At 43.1% G+C, this 15,000-nt stretch overlaps 1 protein-coding gene across 3 annotated transcripts in view; it reads right to left on the bottom strand.

Moving 5' to 3' along the window:
* Positions 1-1,162: 1,162 nt before the first annotated feature.
* LOC119013318 (MBT domain-containing protein 1-like) overlaps positions 1,163-15,000 on the bottom strand; it is a 17,599-nt gene continuing 3,761 nt past the window's right edge. For 2 of the 3 annotated variants that reach the window (XM_037087732.1, XM_037087733.1), the window contains 15 exons: positions 14,026-14,137; positions 13,713-13,792; positions 13,514-13,631; positions 10,765-10,899; positions 9,708-9,796; positions 8,931-9,029; positions 8,701-8,836; positions 8,341-8,396; positions 7,816-7,920; positions 7,577-7,724; positions 6,961-7,043; positions 6,640-6,877; positions 6,357-6,425; positions 5,805-5,993; positions 1,163-5,651 (listed from right to left, as the gene is read on the bottom strand). In XM_037087732.1, the coding sequence (XP_036943627.1) occupies positions 5,542-5,651; positions 5,805-5,993; positions 6,357-6,425; positions 6,640-6,877; positions 6,961-7,043; positions 7,577-7,724; positions 7,816-7,920; positions 8,341-8,396; positions 8,701-8,836; positions 8,931-9,029; positions 9,708-9,796; positions 10,765-10,899; positions 13,514-13,631; positions 13,713-13,792; positions 14,026-14,137 (1,767 nt within the window). In that variant the 3' untranslated portion in view covers positions 1,163-5,541. The remainder of the gene's footprint in view (positions 5,652-5,804; positions 5,994-6,356; positions 6,426-6,639; positions 6,878-6,960; positions 7,044-7,576; positions 7,725-7,815; positions 7,921-8,340; positions 8,397-8,700; positions 8,837-8,930; positions 9,030-9,707; positions 9,797-10,764; positions 10,900-13,513; positions 13,632-13,712; positions 13,793-14,025; positions 14,138-15,000) is intronic. The other variant, XM_037087734.1, reaches the window with a different exon arrangement.

Raw genomic sequence — 15,000 nt, 5'->3', positions numbered from 1 at the left:
ATTTCAGTAAAAGAAAAAACATATAGAAGAAATGCGTAAAGTTCTTGTAAAATTCCTGAACATTTCCTGAAAAATTCCCAATTCCTGACACTTTCCAATATTTTTTCGGACAATCTGTAGATGTGAAGAAAATATACTGAAAATATTTATTTCAAAGATGTACGTGTTGACCAACTCTACCAAAGTTGCAGATAGTTTCCATCCATGTGGACTTCCCTGACCACGCGTCCCTGCAGTCGACCCTCGAGCTAAATGCTAACATCAGCTTCCAAATGATCGTGTGTCCACAGGATGAGTTATAAGAAAAGACTTGCAGAAGTGATGACATCACATCAGCCTCAGCTACACAATGTGAACAGTGTTAACAGTGAAAGACTTGCTGTTCACACTCTGAACATTGGTCGATTAAAAAATAATAGTCTGAAAACACATTTTGCACATGTGAGAAGAAATCTGGAATTCCAAGAGTTTTTCCTGAAAATTCAAGTAGAAATCTTCCAAGAAATGTTCTGGCAATTTTGTTTAAAAAAAATGTTTCTTGTAAATGTTGATTTAACACATGAAAGAAAAATGGAATATTTCTTGAAGACAAAATGAGAGGAAATCCTGAAAATTCCAGCAGAGTCTTGTGCAAATAAAAAATACTGCAAACCCTAACCCTCTGGAAAGATTGAGAAAGAAAGATTCCCAGACATTCCTGTACAAGTTTCCTGACTTGTTCGGATCAAAAGATTAAATGAAACTGAATTGTTTGTTTTAAAATAAAATCCTGCAAAGTTCTGTTTTACAAAATGAAATCCAGCCAAAATGAAAACAGATTTCTCAGGTTTATGTGTTATATATCAGATCCACCGCAAATGAAAGCAAAAGAGTTCCTTTTCATGTGAAACTGACATTTTCAGGAATTGTTTGGATAAAATATCACAAATATTACTACAACATTTGAGTATCTCTAAGAAAATATAAACAATAGAAATATAAAAAATAAAAATGAAAAAGAAATCAACAAAAATATTCCAAGAATTACTGATTGATTAAACAAAAACCTTTTTTGAGACGATTCACTCCAGAGTCTAAAAATATCTAATGAAAGTTCAACATAAAAACACAAATAAAGACAAATATTCACAATGTCAGGATCAATAATTCACTCCAACAAACGTTTTCTGTCAACAGTTATTTTCTCATAACTTTTTTATTGCATAAAAAATGTAAAGTGAGTCAGAAATTCTTCACAATCATGCTGCCAAAAATTGCACAATGTATTAAAAAAAGCTTCATGACAGTTAACGTCTGTACAGAACACAAACAGTATATAGATATTAATCTATATATAGATATTAATCTATATCTGGACATTAATCTGGATATAGATTAAATCTACATGTAGATTTTCAGAAACATTTGCATGTTTTGAGAACAGCTCCATTAACGGCGTGTTCACAGCACGAACATGTCGACCAAAACACACAAACAGACACGAATAAAAAGAAAAAAAGTCAAAGTAAAAGCAGCTTCAGTCTGGGCTCGGTTCTGCAGACTTTACTTTGATCCAAACGTTGTGCTGTTTGGTGTCGGCTGTCTGCAGGTTTACAGCAGCAGAGCACCAGACAGCAGCTCCATTATTGTCCATTTGAAAACGAGTCCGTAGCCGTCCGAGCCCGAGAGCGGCTGCGGTTCTGAACAGTTCAGTCCGGTTCATGAATGAAAGTTAAGTTTTCTGCGATCACGATTTCCTCATCTTGTTTTGTTGAGATAAAACTCTGGAGCTCAGCAGCACGTCACTCCTTTTAATTCTGATTCTGTTTGTATCCGGTGCAACTTTGATCAGTCTGAACATTTTTGGATCCAAACTTTGTTCGAGACATTAAACTTTGATTTTAAAATATTGTTTCCAAATGTTTTGTTTCACGTCTGAAAAAGTTTGAAAAAAAAAAAAAAAAACATTTTCAGGGGAAATTTAAACAATTCTCCTGAACTTAGTCTTTTGGGTAACTTCCCTCGGTGATGACGACTCGGCTGCAATGAAAAATGAAAAACAAAACATTTTGTTAACTCCATTTAAAAGATGGGAAAAAAAGCTAAACTTTCAGTCGTGATCACAGAATCCTCTCTGACCCATTACTAACTGCAGAGCAGCTGATCTGAGTTCTGTCTCACTAAGAAAACACGGCCATCTTTAAAACCTCCAGAAACCCTGTAGAACCTGCGGCTTCCCCTCGGGACCCTGAACGTCACAAACTGACGGACGATCACAGAATCCAAGGATGAAATCATCAGACTGAGCAGTTTCCAGCTGAAACACAGATCAGTTATTTTCTCCACAAACAAACAAATCACAAACAGCTGCGTCCAGAACACAACTGGGTCGACCGGGTCGCAGGCGGTCCGGCAGAATCGCTCTATAAAAACGTATCAAATGTAAAACGTCAGTAGCACCGAAACACGAAGACGTCCAACGTTATCGACGCTCACGTACAAAAAGACGACAAACACAAACACACACAGCAACGGCGGTAACAAGAAACACACACACACACACACACACACACACAGTGAGCCCAACAATGCTTCATTTGTGCACCGTCACCATGGAAACAGGCTCCATGTCAGATCAGTGTGGAAGCTCTTTTCTGTCGCAGCTAAAAGTTAAAAATCATAAAAATATCAAGTCAAAATATTTGAGTCACTTCATGAAAATCATGAGATGACTGAGATAAAGAACACGGATCAGAACCGCTGTAAAGACAAAAATGTTCTCAAGTCAACTCTGAATAACTCGGAGGCTTTCATCTATCCATAACGCTAACATTAGCTTAGCGTTAGCTAAGCTAACGCTAAGCTATGAACACGACTGATTGGATCAGATCAATAACCTGATGTCAGCGAGCTTTATGACTTCAAACTGTGTTCTTTGTGACTGATGATTATTCTGTCGTATAATGATGATAATAATAATAATAATAATAATGTTCAACTTAAAACATAGTTTTCTTTTTATCTGTAAATGTAAATTTACCTTCATCTGTTTCACCTTAAACATGTTTAATATCAGAATTTACAATCTGATCATCTTCAACTGTTTCAGTGTTTTAAATCAAATATACTTAAACTAATAATCTGTAAACTATAAACTATAATATAACTGTTCTTACATCACGACAACGATCTTCACTCTGAGTCTGATAAACCTTTTGTGAGGTATCAACAGTTTGCATGTGAAGACAAACGGACCGTTAGCTGCACAACTCTGCTGAACCAAGTCCAACAAGGATCTGGTTCGGTTCTGGACGTGTGTCTTCATATAAACCAGCACCGGAACAGATCAGTTCTGTCTGAAGCAGCAGAACATCGACTGGCTGACGATAAAGTGTGCGTTGAGTTCTACGTGCTGACCCGGACAGACATCCAACATGGACCGAACACTAACAAATACATTCAGAGTTCTGTACTGTACTGATGGACAGACAGGAAGTCACTTTTTGACTCTGACTTCAGAATAAAAGTCTTTTATATAAAACTTCATAACGGGTTGTTTATCTTGAAGCGTTAATGTAACTTTCAGAACTGCAATAAACTCAGAATTTAGAAATATGAAAACGGAACGTAGCTGGAGCTATTTATTCACGCTGTAATCGTTTCACTCGTACTTGAGTATTTGTACTTTGTACCAAACATTCATCGCCTGTCGAGACCCAGTTGAGCTCAAATTACGAACTCAAACTTTCAACAGATGATCCTGACCGAATCATTTCATTACTCTATCATTTAATAGTTTCTATGTAAAGTCTGCTGGTCTCAATCTGCAGCACGAAAACGTTAAACGACACTGAGACGACTTCCACATGTCGATGCAGCGCTTCTATTTATTCATCTTTCTATTTTATTTATCTATTTATTTATTTATTTATTTATTATCTGCAGCTCTCCTTAGCTGGATTCTGGTTCTGTGGCTGATCCAGAATCCAAACACATCACACACACACACACACACACACACACACACACACGTTTTAAATGACTGCTAATCTCAACATGACATCACAGCGTCCAGGGTTCTCATCTCTACATCAGGAGCTCTGGACCTTGAACACATCACGGTAACACGAACAAACAACAAAGATTTTGGCGTTAAAAATATCATCATATAAAACGTTTCTCAGGTTTTTTTCGCTTCTGTTGATTCTTTTTCTCTCCGGAGGAACAAAGACACTACTGATTCTTCTTCATGTGTCTCTGTTGTTCACTCGACAGGAAACACTTTTTGAAACTTTTGTGTCTTTTTGATTTTGGAGTGTTTTAAATCTTCGGAGGTTTCCGTCCACGTCTGTTGATGACGTCAGCTCGCGGTCCATCGGATCGTTTTAACGACTCAACAGAGAATATCTTTATTGGGGAAGCTGAAAAATGGAGCTGACGAGATGAAGTGAAGAGCAGAGCGCTCTCCACGGAAACGCCAGGAGACTTTTCCACTGAATAATTTGATGTTTTTTTATGGGCAGGAAGCGTCTGACAGACTGCGGCTAACAGAAGATCGACACGCACTTTCAAAAACTGTGTTGTTCTTCACAGATCGACGTCACACGATAAACGAGCTACACGTCACCACAGCGCCGCTTCTGACGACACTTTACTGTTGTTTAACGTCCCAGACGCCTTCGGTAGCCTCGTGTTAGCATCCAACACACGAGCTTCAAAGTTCTCGAGCGTGTTTCACTGACATGTTTTATATCGTAGAACAAAACCTCACTGCTTCAGGATGAGGGCACAGGAAGTGCAGAGGGACTGACTGACTCCTGCAGCATCGGTCGGACCGGCTCAGAACCATTTCACTCTGCAGCGTTAGTTAGCTTCCAGCAGTTAGCCTCCTGTTAGCAAACAAGCTAAATGTCCCGTCCCAACAGGCAGCTACGGTCGGGACAGCTGACCAGCTCTCCGGCTGCAGAGAACCAGTCAGTCCTCGAGTCACTTCCTGCACGATTGTAGCCAGAGTTAAAGAAATTCTCAGGTCCAGGGTCCAAGTGGTTCTGTTCTGTCTGAAGATCTGAAGAATTTCAAAACAGTTTTCTGGGAAAAAATCCTTCATGTTCTGGTTTAAAGTGAAATAAAATCAAAAAGTCAAAAAGTCAGAACAAGATTTTTCAGATTTCTAAATTCTAAAGAAAAAAAATCAGAATTCAGCTAAAAACAAAAATTCCCAAATTCTCACGATAACGAAGCTTCAAATCAACAAACGCAGAATTCTGGACACGATTTCATCGTCCGAGAGTTTCCTGAATCCATCAGGATGAATTCTGATGAATTCTGATGGAGGACAGAGACAAAAGCTGAGGTATAAACACATGGATGTGGAGCAGAGGACGGCCCGACGAGGCCCGGTGAGTTCTGACAGGCATGGTCCAGCTAACAGAACCACTTCAGTTTGTTCAGATAGAAAAGTAAAGTGTGATGTGATCACAGCAGACGAGTTCACGAGGACTGAGTCATGATTCTAGAAACAGACGGAGAGATGAAGGAGAGGCGGGTCCAGGCGGGTCGGGCCTACTGGTCCTGGCTGCTGAAAAACTCCCCAGAACCTCCATTGGTTTCTGTTTCAGTCCGTTCAGGAGGAAGTTCTGATCCATCCACATTTTCTTCTTTAATCTGCAAAACTGCACAAACAAAGAGGAAGTTAAAGAGTTCAGACACACAGGAAGTGACACGGTGCCGAACAGAGAGGCTGCAGAAAGAGACGAGGAAGAAGAAGAGCTGCTCGACTCGTAGTGTGTGTGTGTGTGTGTGTGGGTGTGTGTGTGTGTGTGTACCTGCCCCCCCCTCAGTGTTCGAGCTGCTCTCGGGGTCACCAGAGGTCGGCTGGGCAGCTGAGGCAGGAGTAGGGGGTGATGGGTAATCAGGCGGAGTCTCGTTCTCGTCTCCTGATAGGCTCCTGGGGACACCTGTTACCATGGCACCGGACAGACTGACAGGTCGCTTGGCGACAGGCAGCTTCCTCTCTGAGAGCAGGAAGTACAATCAGTGTCTCATCTCAGCCAGTTTCACTGAATAACGATAACTCACATCAACATTAATATCATTGATGTGAAGAGCAAAGTCAGCTGGACAGACATCACATGAACACATCGTTACAGATTACATCATGTGTTAAGTAACAAATGACATCATCATGACATCACACTGAAACTATAAACTACAGTTTGTTGTAATCAGATTCTTATTCCTCAGCTGATCAGAAATCACTGCTCCTTTCTTTTCAGTAAAAACTATAAAATTATATAATAATAATAATAATAATAATAATAATAATAATAAAGCATATTTTTTATATTTATATAGTAATATAAAACATCAACACTCACTTTTCTTCTGTCCTTTATACTGCTGAGACTTCTTCCTCTGTTTGGAGGCTGACTGGAGATCTCTGCAGCCTGACACACACACACACACACACCCACACGCACACGCGCACACACACGCACGCACGCACGCACGCACGCACGCACGCACGCACACACACACACACACACACACACACACACACACACACACACACACACACACACACACACACACACATGCATCACAACACAAGAAAAGTGTGACACAACAAGTCTCCTTGAGTAAAGGTACTGAGGTAATTACCTGCGCTGAGAGCGGGAGGCTGCAGCTGGTACCCGGTCAGCTGACACCAGCCGACCGGGTACAGGTCCGGTGACTCACAGTCCACCCACTGATCGTACTCGTCCTCCCAGCCATCAAAGTGTATCCGTAGCAACCTGTGGACGATGCGGGTCACCGTGGCGACGCAGACCAGCCTGGGCTCCATGAGGTCCACGGCCTCCAGCTTCATACCGGGACGGAACCCGTGGTTAGGAACATCCTGACGGAGGACCGGACACGTAAGATATACACTTTCTAATCGTTCCTTTAACAGAACAAACATGGAGGTTCTGCTCTGCTCACCTTGTTGAAGAGGCCGACAGGAGCAGCCACCGCCTTCGTCTCCTTCAGGTACTCGAACCACCTGAAGGGCAGGTGAGTGTAACCTGAGGACACAGAGCTGCTGCAGTCACTGACAGACTTTACCTGACCTGAGGCCTCTGTGATTGGCTCGTTACACACTGCTAACAGCTGATTGGTTAGATACAGACAACAGATTTTTTTTTTTTTTTTGCGTTATGTTTTTAAACAAACAAAATCTGTGTTTATTATTTTTCTGGTGAAAACTGTAATAAAATCTGGAGACGCTGATGATGAAACAACCTCACAAAGAATTCAGGTAGCACCAGCAGGTAACACCACCAGGTAACATCACCAGCAGGTAACACCAGCAGCAGGTAGCACCAGCAGGTAACACCACCAGGTAACATCACCAGCAGGTAACACCAGCAGCACGTAACACCACCAGCAGGTAACACCACCAGGTAACATCACCAGCAGGTAACACCACCAGGTAACATCACCAGCAGGTAACACCAGCAGCACGTAACACCACCAGCAGGTAACACCACCAGGTAACATCACCAGCAGGTAACATCACCACCAGGTAACATCATCAGGTAACATCATCAGGTTGTACCTCTGGGTGGAGTCAGCTCGATGTTGTTGATCTCACAGAAGCCAGAGGGGAAGATGGACGGGGAGGTGGAGTGATAACAGAACCAGTCTGAACCGTCGGCTGCCTCCGAACCATCGATACCGATCATCAGGTACCCGTCTGCCAGGACCTGGTGGAGAGACACAAACATGGTTATAGACAGAACCTGGAGCTGGGTGGTGTTGATGTGGGCCCTCAGCCGGGCCTCAGCCGGGCCTCACCTTCCTGACTGTGGCCACACAGATGGCAGACAGGTTCAGAGGGTCGATGGCTTCCAGCTTCATCCCATCTTCAAACCAGGAGCCGCTCTGATCCACCTCCTTCACCTGCACAGGTACACAAACACTGCTGGGATCAACCAGCTGTGGTGGAACTGGGAGCAGTACTGAACGGGTCAAAGGTCAGACTGTAGAACGGTTCCTGTAGGACTGGTGTGGTACTGAGGCGTGTTCAGCATGAGAAGGTGGTGTGTGTGTTTGGTGGGAGGTGTTGTGCTGCCCCCCTGTGGTGATGACATGATGGTGTCAACGTGTCTTTTCCTTTTTCCGTATAATTAAAATGTTCCTCCAAAATGAATTATTCCAAAACATTTACACCTTAAAGTTTAAAGTTTGTTTACTGGATGTTTAATTACAGTTTGAGTTTTACTGTACGCACGGTGACGTCACATTTCTGCTTTGATCCAAAGTTAATTAGTTAAAGTCAGAGACATGTAAGTTAACTGCTGACTCAGACGTTGTTCTCACCTTAGTGAACAGCTGTCCCGGAGCGTCCGTCTGACAGACCGGCTTCTTCGACACATCTGGAAACAAACACAGTCTCACGTCTGCTCTTTGATCTGCAGCCTGCTTAAATTCACAGTTTTCTGAATGCAGTCTGGTGATGTCTCTGCTCCAGACTGACAACAGTTATGATAAGATGACCTCACTCGTTCTGCAGCTTCTGACTTCTGAATACTTCTTTTATCTTTCAATGAACAAAAGAAGCCAAAGTTGTCAAATATTAAATATTGTGTAACAGTTTTTAAGTATGTTTAAATGTTGAGTTTTCTGAGTGCAGCTGGTGACGAGCAGTGGTTCTAGTCCTGCTCGTTAAACGCGACCCACCGGATCGTTTGAATCTGTGTCCAATGGATCGAGACCAGCCGATGCTGTGGATCAGAGGGCTGTACATGTGACACCAGAAGTCGTCTGTGCCGTCTTCACACTCCTCGTACACCAGACGGAGACGCCCGCCGATCACCTGCAGCAGAGACACACACACATAAACACATAAACACACACACATAAACACACACAAAGCTGTTTAAGCTGCAGGTGCAGGCTGTGAGTCTCACCTGTTCAACCAGGGCGACACGAGTGCGACACAGGTGAGTTTTATCCACCACCTCCACCCTCATCTGCTTCTTAAAGGGCACCTGCATGCTGTCCTGCACCTGAGGAGACACGGACACATGCAGTACGTTCACAAACATCCATGTTACAGAATAACACAACGTATCAGCAGTTATCGTGTTTCAGCAAAAATGCGTCTGAGCAGCAGAACACAACCTGAAGATGTGAAGACTGATGATCATCGTCACATTCATCAGTCAGAGTTTCGTTTCTCTGCTCGTTAAATGTGACGCGACAGGAAACTCAACATCTTTGAGGACTGATTGACATTTTTCACCTTTTACAAACAAACAACCACTCTAACTGAGAAAATTGAAATAAAAAACAAATGTCAGAAAACAGATCAAAGTTGACACTGAAATGATGTAATGCTGAGAAGATGAACACACAAAGCAAGACGTCACAGTGGAGCTGCAGCCGTGTGTGGATGGGACCCGTCTGAACGCTGCTGCGCTGCATTTATCGCGTCAAACAATCAAAAATACAAAGGCTCTGAAAAAGAACGATGATGTGCAGCTTCAGGCCACTCAACACAGGTCCGTCTCACAGGTGAGTTAATGATGTCACTGAGTGGATGACAGGTGAGCCGAGTGTGTCTGTAGATGGTAGAGGTGAATCTAAAAAGAATCTTTGTAAAGTTGAACTACAGTTTCACTGTGAAAAAATGTGTGTGTGTGTGTGTGTGTGTGTGTGTGTGTGCGCGTGTGTGTGTGTGTGACCTTGGAGGAGAAGTCCGGCGGCAGTGTTTTAGATCCTGTTAGTCGTTTGATCAGGAACGTCTTCCAGTTAGTGAACCTGTGCAGGATGGCTGAACACACACACACACACACACACACACACACACACACACACACACACACACGTCATATTAAATGATTTAAAGATAAAACATCTACACAGTTTGTAGAAAGGTGCAGAATAAAATTCTAGTGTGAAATGATTGTTTAGACGATCAGTGTCAGAATTCTTTCAGGCGGTTCAGCCAATAGAATCACTGTGTTGGTGTCACATGGTGTCTGCAGGTATCTGCAGCATCAAGAGCAGCTCATGATGTAAACAGGAAGTCCCTGTAGTGTCACAGGCTAGCAGAGCGTCCTGTGCAGACACGCATGTTGTGTGTATGTTGTGTGTCTGTAATGTTTGTGACGTTAAAAACAGATTCCTGTGTTTGTGTGTTTCTCTGTTCTGACGGAGACACGATCGATCACGTTGTTCTGTTTGCACAATTCAAATGTGTAAATCAATCAGAGGCGACTGCTGTCTGATCTGTGTGGAGGCTGGTTCCATTCCCCTGGTCTGAATGTTGAAGTGTCCTTGGGCAACACACTGAACCCCACACTGCTCCTGATGGCACCAGCATCATCATCATCATCATCATCATCATCATCAGTGTGTGAATGTGTGAATTACTGTTAGTCACTGTGGACTCATTTAAAACAAGAAGTCTAAACAAATACATCATAAAGACTCTCTGGATGTGACCACAGCTGCCTCTGAACCAACCGAGTGTTTAAACATGTGCCACAGATTATTACTGTGTCCGCGCAGCTTCATCATGTATTTGACTTCATCACTGTCAGCAGATTTTTTCTTTAAATAATTCAGCTTCTTGTAGTTTCTTGTTTTATTTGCACCTTCTTCCTGTTTACAGTCTTTCACATAATGTGTTGAGGAAATGCATTAAAATGTGTTTATGGTTGCACCAGTGCAACCGGGTCAGACTGTGGTCTGGAGCCTGGATCAGTGAGCTCCACTCTGACAGACAGGAGGTCTCACTCTGAGGGGGGACCAGAGGTTTTCCTCCCGCTGCACACCAGCCCACCGGGTGGATGTCGGGCACACACAGGTTCAACCAGAAGTCTCTGGAGGAGTCGCTGTCGAAACCCTCGTATCGCAGCAAGGCCTTAAAACCTGCACACAGAAGACGACATCATCATCACCATCACCATCGTCATCATCATCATCATCATCATCACCCTCATCACCACCATCACCATCATCGTCATCATCATCATCACCATCATCACCACTATCACCATCATCATCATCGTCATCATCATCATCACCATCATCACCACCATCATCACCATCGTCATCATCACCATCGTCATCATCATCACCATCATCATCATCATCACCATCACCATCGTCATCATCATCATCATCATCATCACCACTATCACCATCATCATCATCTTCATCATCATCATCACCATCATCATCACCATCACCATCGTCATCATCATCATCATCATCATCACCATCATCATCATCACCATCATCACCACCATCACCATCATCGTCATCATCATCATCATCACCATCATCACCACCATCATCACCATCGTCACCATCGTCATCATCACCATCATCATCATCATCATCATCATCATCATCATCACCACCACCATCGCCATCATCATCGTCGTCATCATCATCATCACCATCATCGTCACCATCATCATCATCACCACCACCATCGCCATCATCATCCTCGTCATCATCATCATCACCATCATCGTCACCATCATCATCATCACCACCATCATCATCATCATCACCACCACCACCATCATCATCGTCATCATCGTCATCATCATCACCATCACCATCATCATCATCACCACCATCATCATCATCATCACCACCACCACCATCATCACCATCAATCATCGTCATCATCACCATCATCACCACCATCATCACCATCGTCACCATCGTCATCATCACCATCATCATCATCATCATCATCATCATCACCACCATCATCACCATCGTCACCATCGTCATCATCACCATCATCATCATCATCATCATCATCATCATCATCACCACCACCATCGCCATCATCATCGTCGTCATCATCATCATCACCATCATCGTCACCATCATCATCATCACCACCACCATCGCCATCATCATCCTCGTCATCATCATCATCACCACCATCGCCATCATCATCCTCGTCATCATCATCATCACCATCATCGTCACCATCATCATCATCACCACCATCATCATCATCATCACCACCACCACCATCATCACCATCAATCATCGTCATCATCACCATCATGATCGTCGTAATCGTCATCATCATCATTATCACCATCATCGTCATCATCGTCATCACCATCATCACCATCATATTCATCATCACCATCATCATCATCGTCATCATCATCATCATCACCACCATCATCATCATCATCGTCATCATCATCATCACCACCATCATCATCACCACCATCATCGTCATCATCACCATCATCATCATCGTCGTCGTCGTCATCATCAGCATCACCATCATCATCATCACCATCATATTCATCACCATCATCATCATCGTCATCATCACCACCATCATCACCATCGTCATCATCTTCACCATCATCATCATCACCACCATCATCATCATCGTCGTCATCATCATCACCATCATCGTCGTCGTCATCATCACCATCATCATCGTCATCATCAACACCATCATCATCGTCGTCGTCATCATCATCACCACCATCATCATCGTCGTCGTCATCATCAGCATCACCATCATCATCGTCGTCGTCATCATCAGCATCACCATCATCGTCGTCATCATCATCATCATCACCATCATCATCATCGTCATCATCACCATCATCATCGTCATCATCACCATCATCATCGTCATCATCATCATCATCACCATCATCACCATCATCATCATCGTCGTCGTCATCATCATCACCACCATCATCATCGTCATCATCACCATCATCACCATCGTCATCACCATCATCATCACCATCATCATCGTCATCATCAACACCATCATCATCGTCGTCGTCAACATCAGCATCACCATCATCGTCATCATCACCATCATCGTCACCATCATCATCATCGTCGTCATCATCATCATCACCATCATCACCATCATCATCATCGTCGTCATCACCATCATCATCATCATCATCATCATCATCACCATCATCATCACCGCCATCATCATCATCGTCGTCATCACCACCATCATCGTGATGATGATGATGGTGGTCATGATCATCACCATCATCATCATCGTCGTCATCATCAGCATCACCATCATCGTCATCATCACCATCATCGTCACCATCATCATCATCGTCGTCATCATCATCATCACCATCATCACCATCATCATCATCGTCGTCATCATCACCATCATCATCATCATCATCACCATCATCATCACCGCCATCATCATCATCGTCGTCATCACCACCATCATCGTGATGATGATGATGGTGGTCATGATCATCACCATCATCATCATCATCATCGTCGTCATCATCATCATCACCATCATCATCATCATCAGGATCCATCTGAATGGTTTTGTTAAAGTTCATGTCAGCAGTAGAGGCCTGTTTCATACAAAGACTAATATATAAACTTTTATTAACTTCATCTTTTGACTTCATCTTTGAAGTCTCATTTATTTCATCTTTTAATTAGATGAAGGTAACGAGGTGGAGGTGAAGGTGTTTGGACTCTTGTGTACCGGCCAGTTTGATGATTCCAGCGATCCAGTAGACCTTCATGGGCAGAACACAGTCCGTGTTCGGGACCTCGACACGGACGCCTTCACTGATATCTCCCCACGACCTCCACATCTGGACCTAAACAACAACAACACTCATATACACAACTTCATTAACACAACACGTTCGCATGTGTGTGTGTCTCTGAGATACACCCACGTGTTTGAAGCAGCTGACCGGTGCTCCAATCACATCTCCATCTCCAAGGTAACGACCCCAGTCGAACACCTCCACCATGACTGCAACACACACACACACACACACACACACACATGATGCACACAGACAAGAAAAGTGTGTGTGTTTGTGTGTGCGTGTGTGTGCATGTGCGCGTGCCTGTGCATGTATGTGTGTGTATATGTGTGCGCGTGTGCGTGTGTGTGCATGTATGTGTGTGTATGTGTGTGCGTGTGTGTGCATGTATGTGTGTGTATGTGTGTGCGTGTGTGTGTGCATGTGTGTGTGGACTCACTGCTCTTCTTGACTCCACTGTGCTGGTGGGCCTGGTGCTGAGTGTAGGCGGCTAGTTTGGTCAGCAGAGGCTGTTTCTGCAGAACCTTTGCCTTCTTGGTGGGCGGCTTCCCCTTTAAGAGACGGGAAAGACTTTAGATGTATATTCAACAAAAACATGTTGGCTGAGTCTCAAACAGTTTTCAATAAGAGAGGAACAGAAGGTGTTCCACAAGGTTCAATACAAGGACCAATTATTTTCACATCTATGTTAATAAGAGTCCGTCTGTAACGACTAAGATGACACAACAAGTGTCTTACAGATGTTATCTGTAAAGACACGAGCTCTCGTTAGGATTGTTCTCTCGTGCTGAGGACAAAACCAGTGAGGAAATTAATCAGGTATGCCGTAATGACAGGTGTCTTAAAGGGGAAATCCTGGAGCCTGTATTCAAATATTAATGTGTAAATAATGATGAGTATTATAATTTCTGACCAGCAGATCAACTCAGCCTGCAGCCGCGTCACGAGCTGCAACATCTGCTACGTGATCCTGACGTGCATCCACTCGCTGCTGAAGCTTTGCTTGATGTCACTGACAGACTCACATTTCCAATCAGAGATCGATGTTTATGTTGAAGAGTTACATCCTGTTTTTAAACCACAACTGGCTATGTCACTCTCACCACATCCACCAGACTCCATTTACAAAAAGAGTAATTTTACCTTGTTGTATAATAGACATCATTCAACAGGAAACTTTCACCTGTAAATTAAGAGTTGAAACTCAGTGAACTAAGATTTTTTTTTTATTGTGGAAAGACAAACTAAAGTGTTTTTGATGAGTTTGAATCATGTTTCACAAAGATAAAATGACTGTTTCTGTAAATGGAGTCTGGCTGTGACAAAGTGGCTGCAAAAAAGGTCTGTGTAGTAATTATTCCCAAAAGAAGAAGAAGAAGAAGAAGAAGAAGAAGAAGAAGAAGAAGAAGAAGAA

The sequence above is a fragment of the Acanthopagrus latus genome, chromosome 23 (assembly GCF_904848185.1).
Source record: "Acanthopagrus latus isolate v.2019 chromosome 23, fAcaLat1.1, whole genome shotgun sequence".
Lineage (NCBI taxonomy): Eukaryota > Metazoa > Chordata > Actinopteri > Spariformes > Sparidae > Acanthopagrus > Acanthopagrus latus.
Note: the sequence above shows the minus strand (reverse complement) of the source record. Positions and strands in the feature narration are given on the sequence as shown.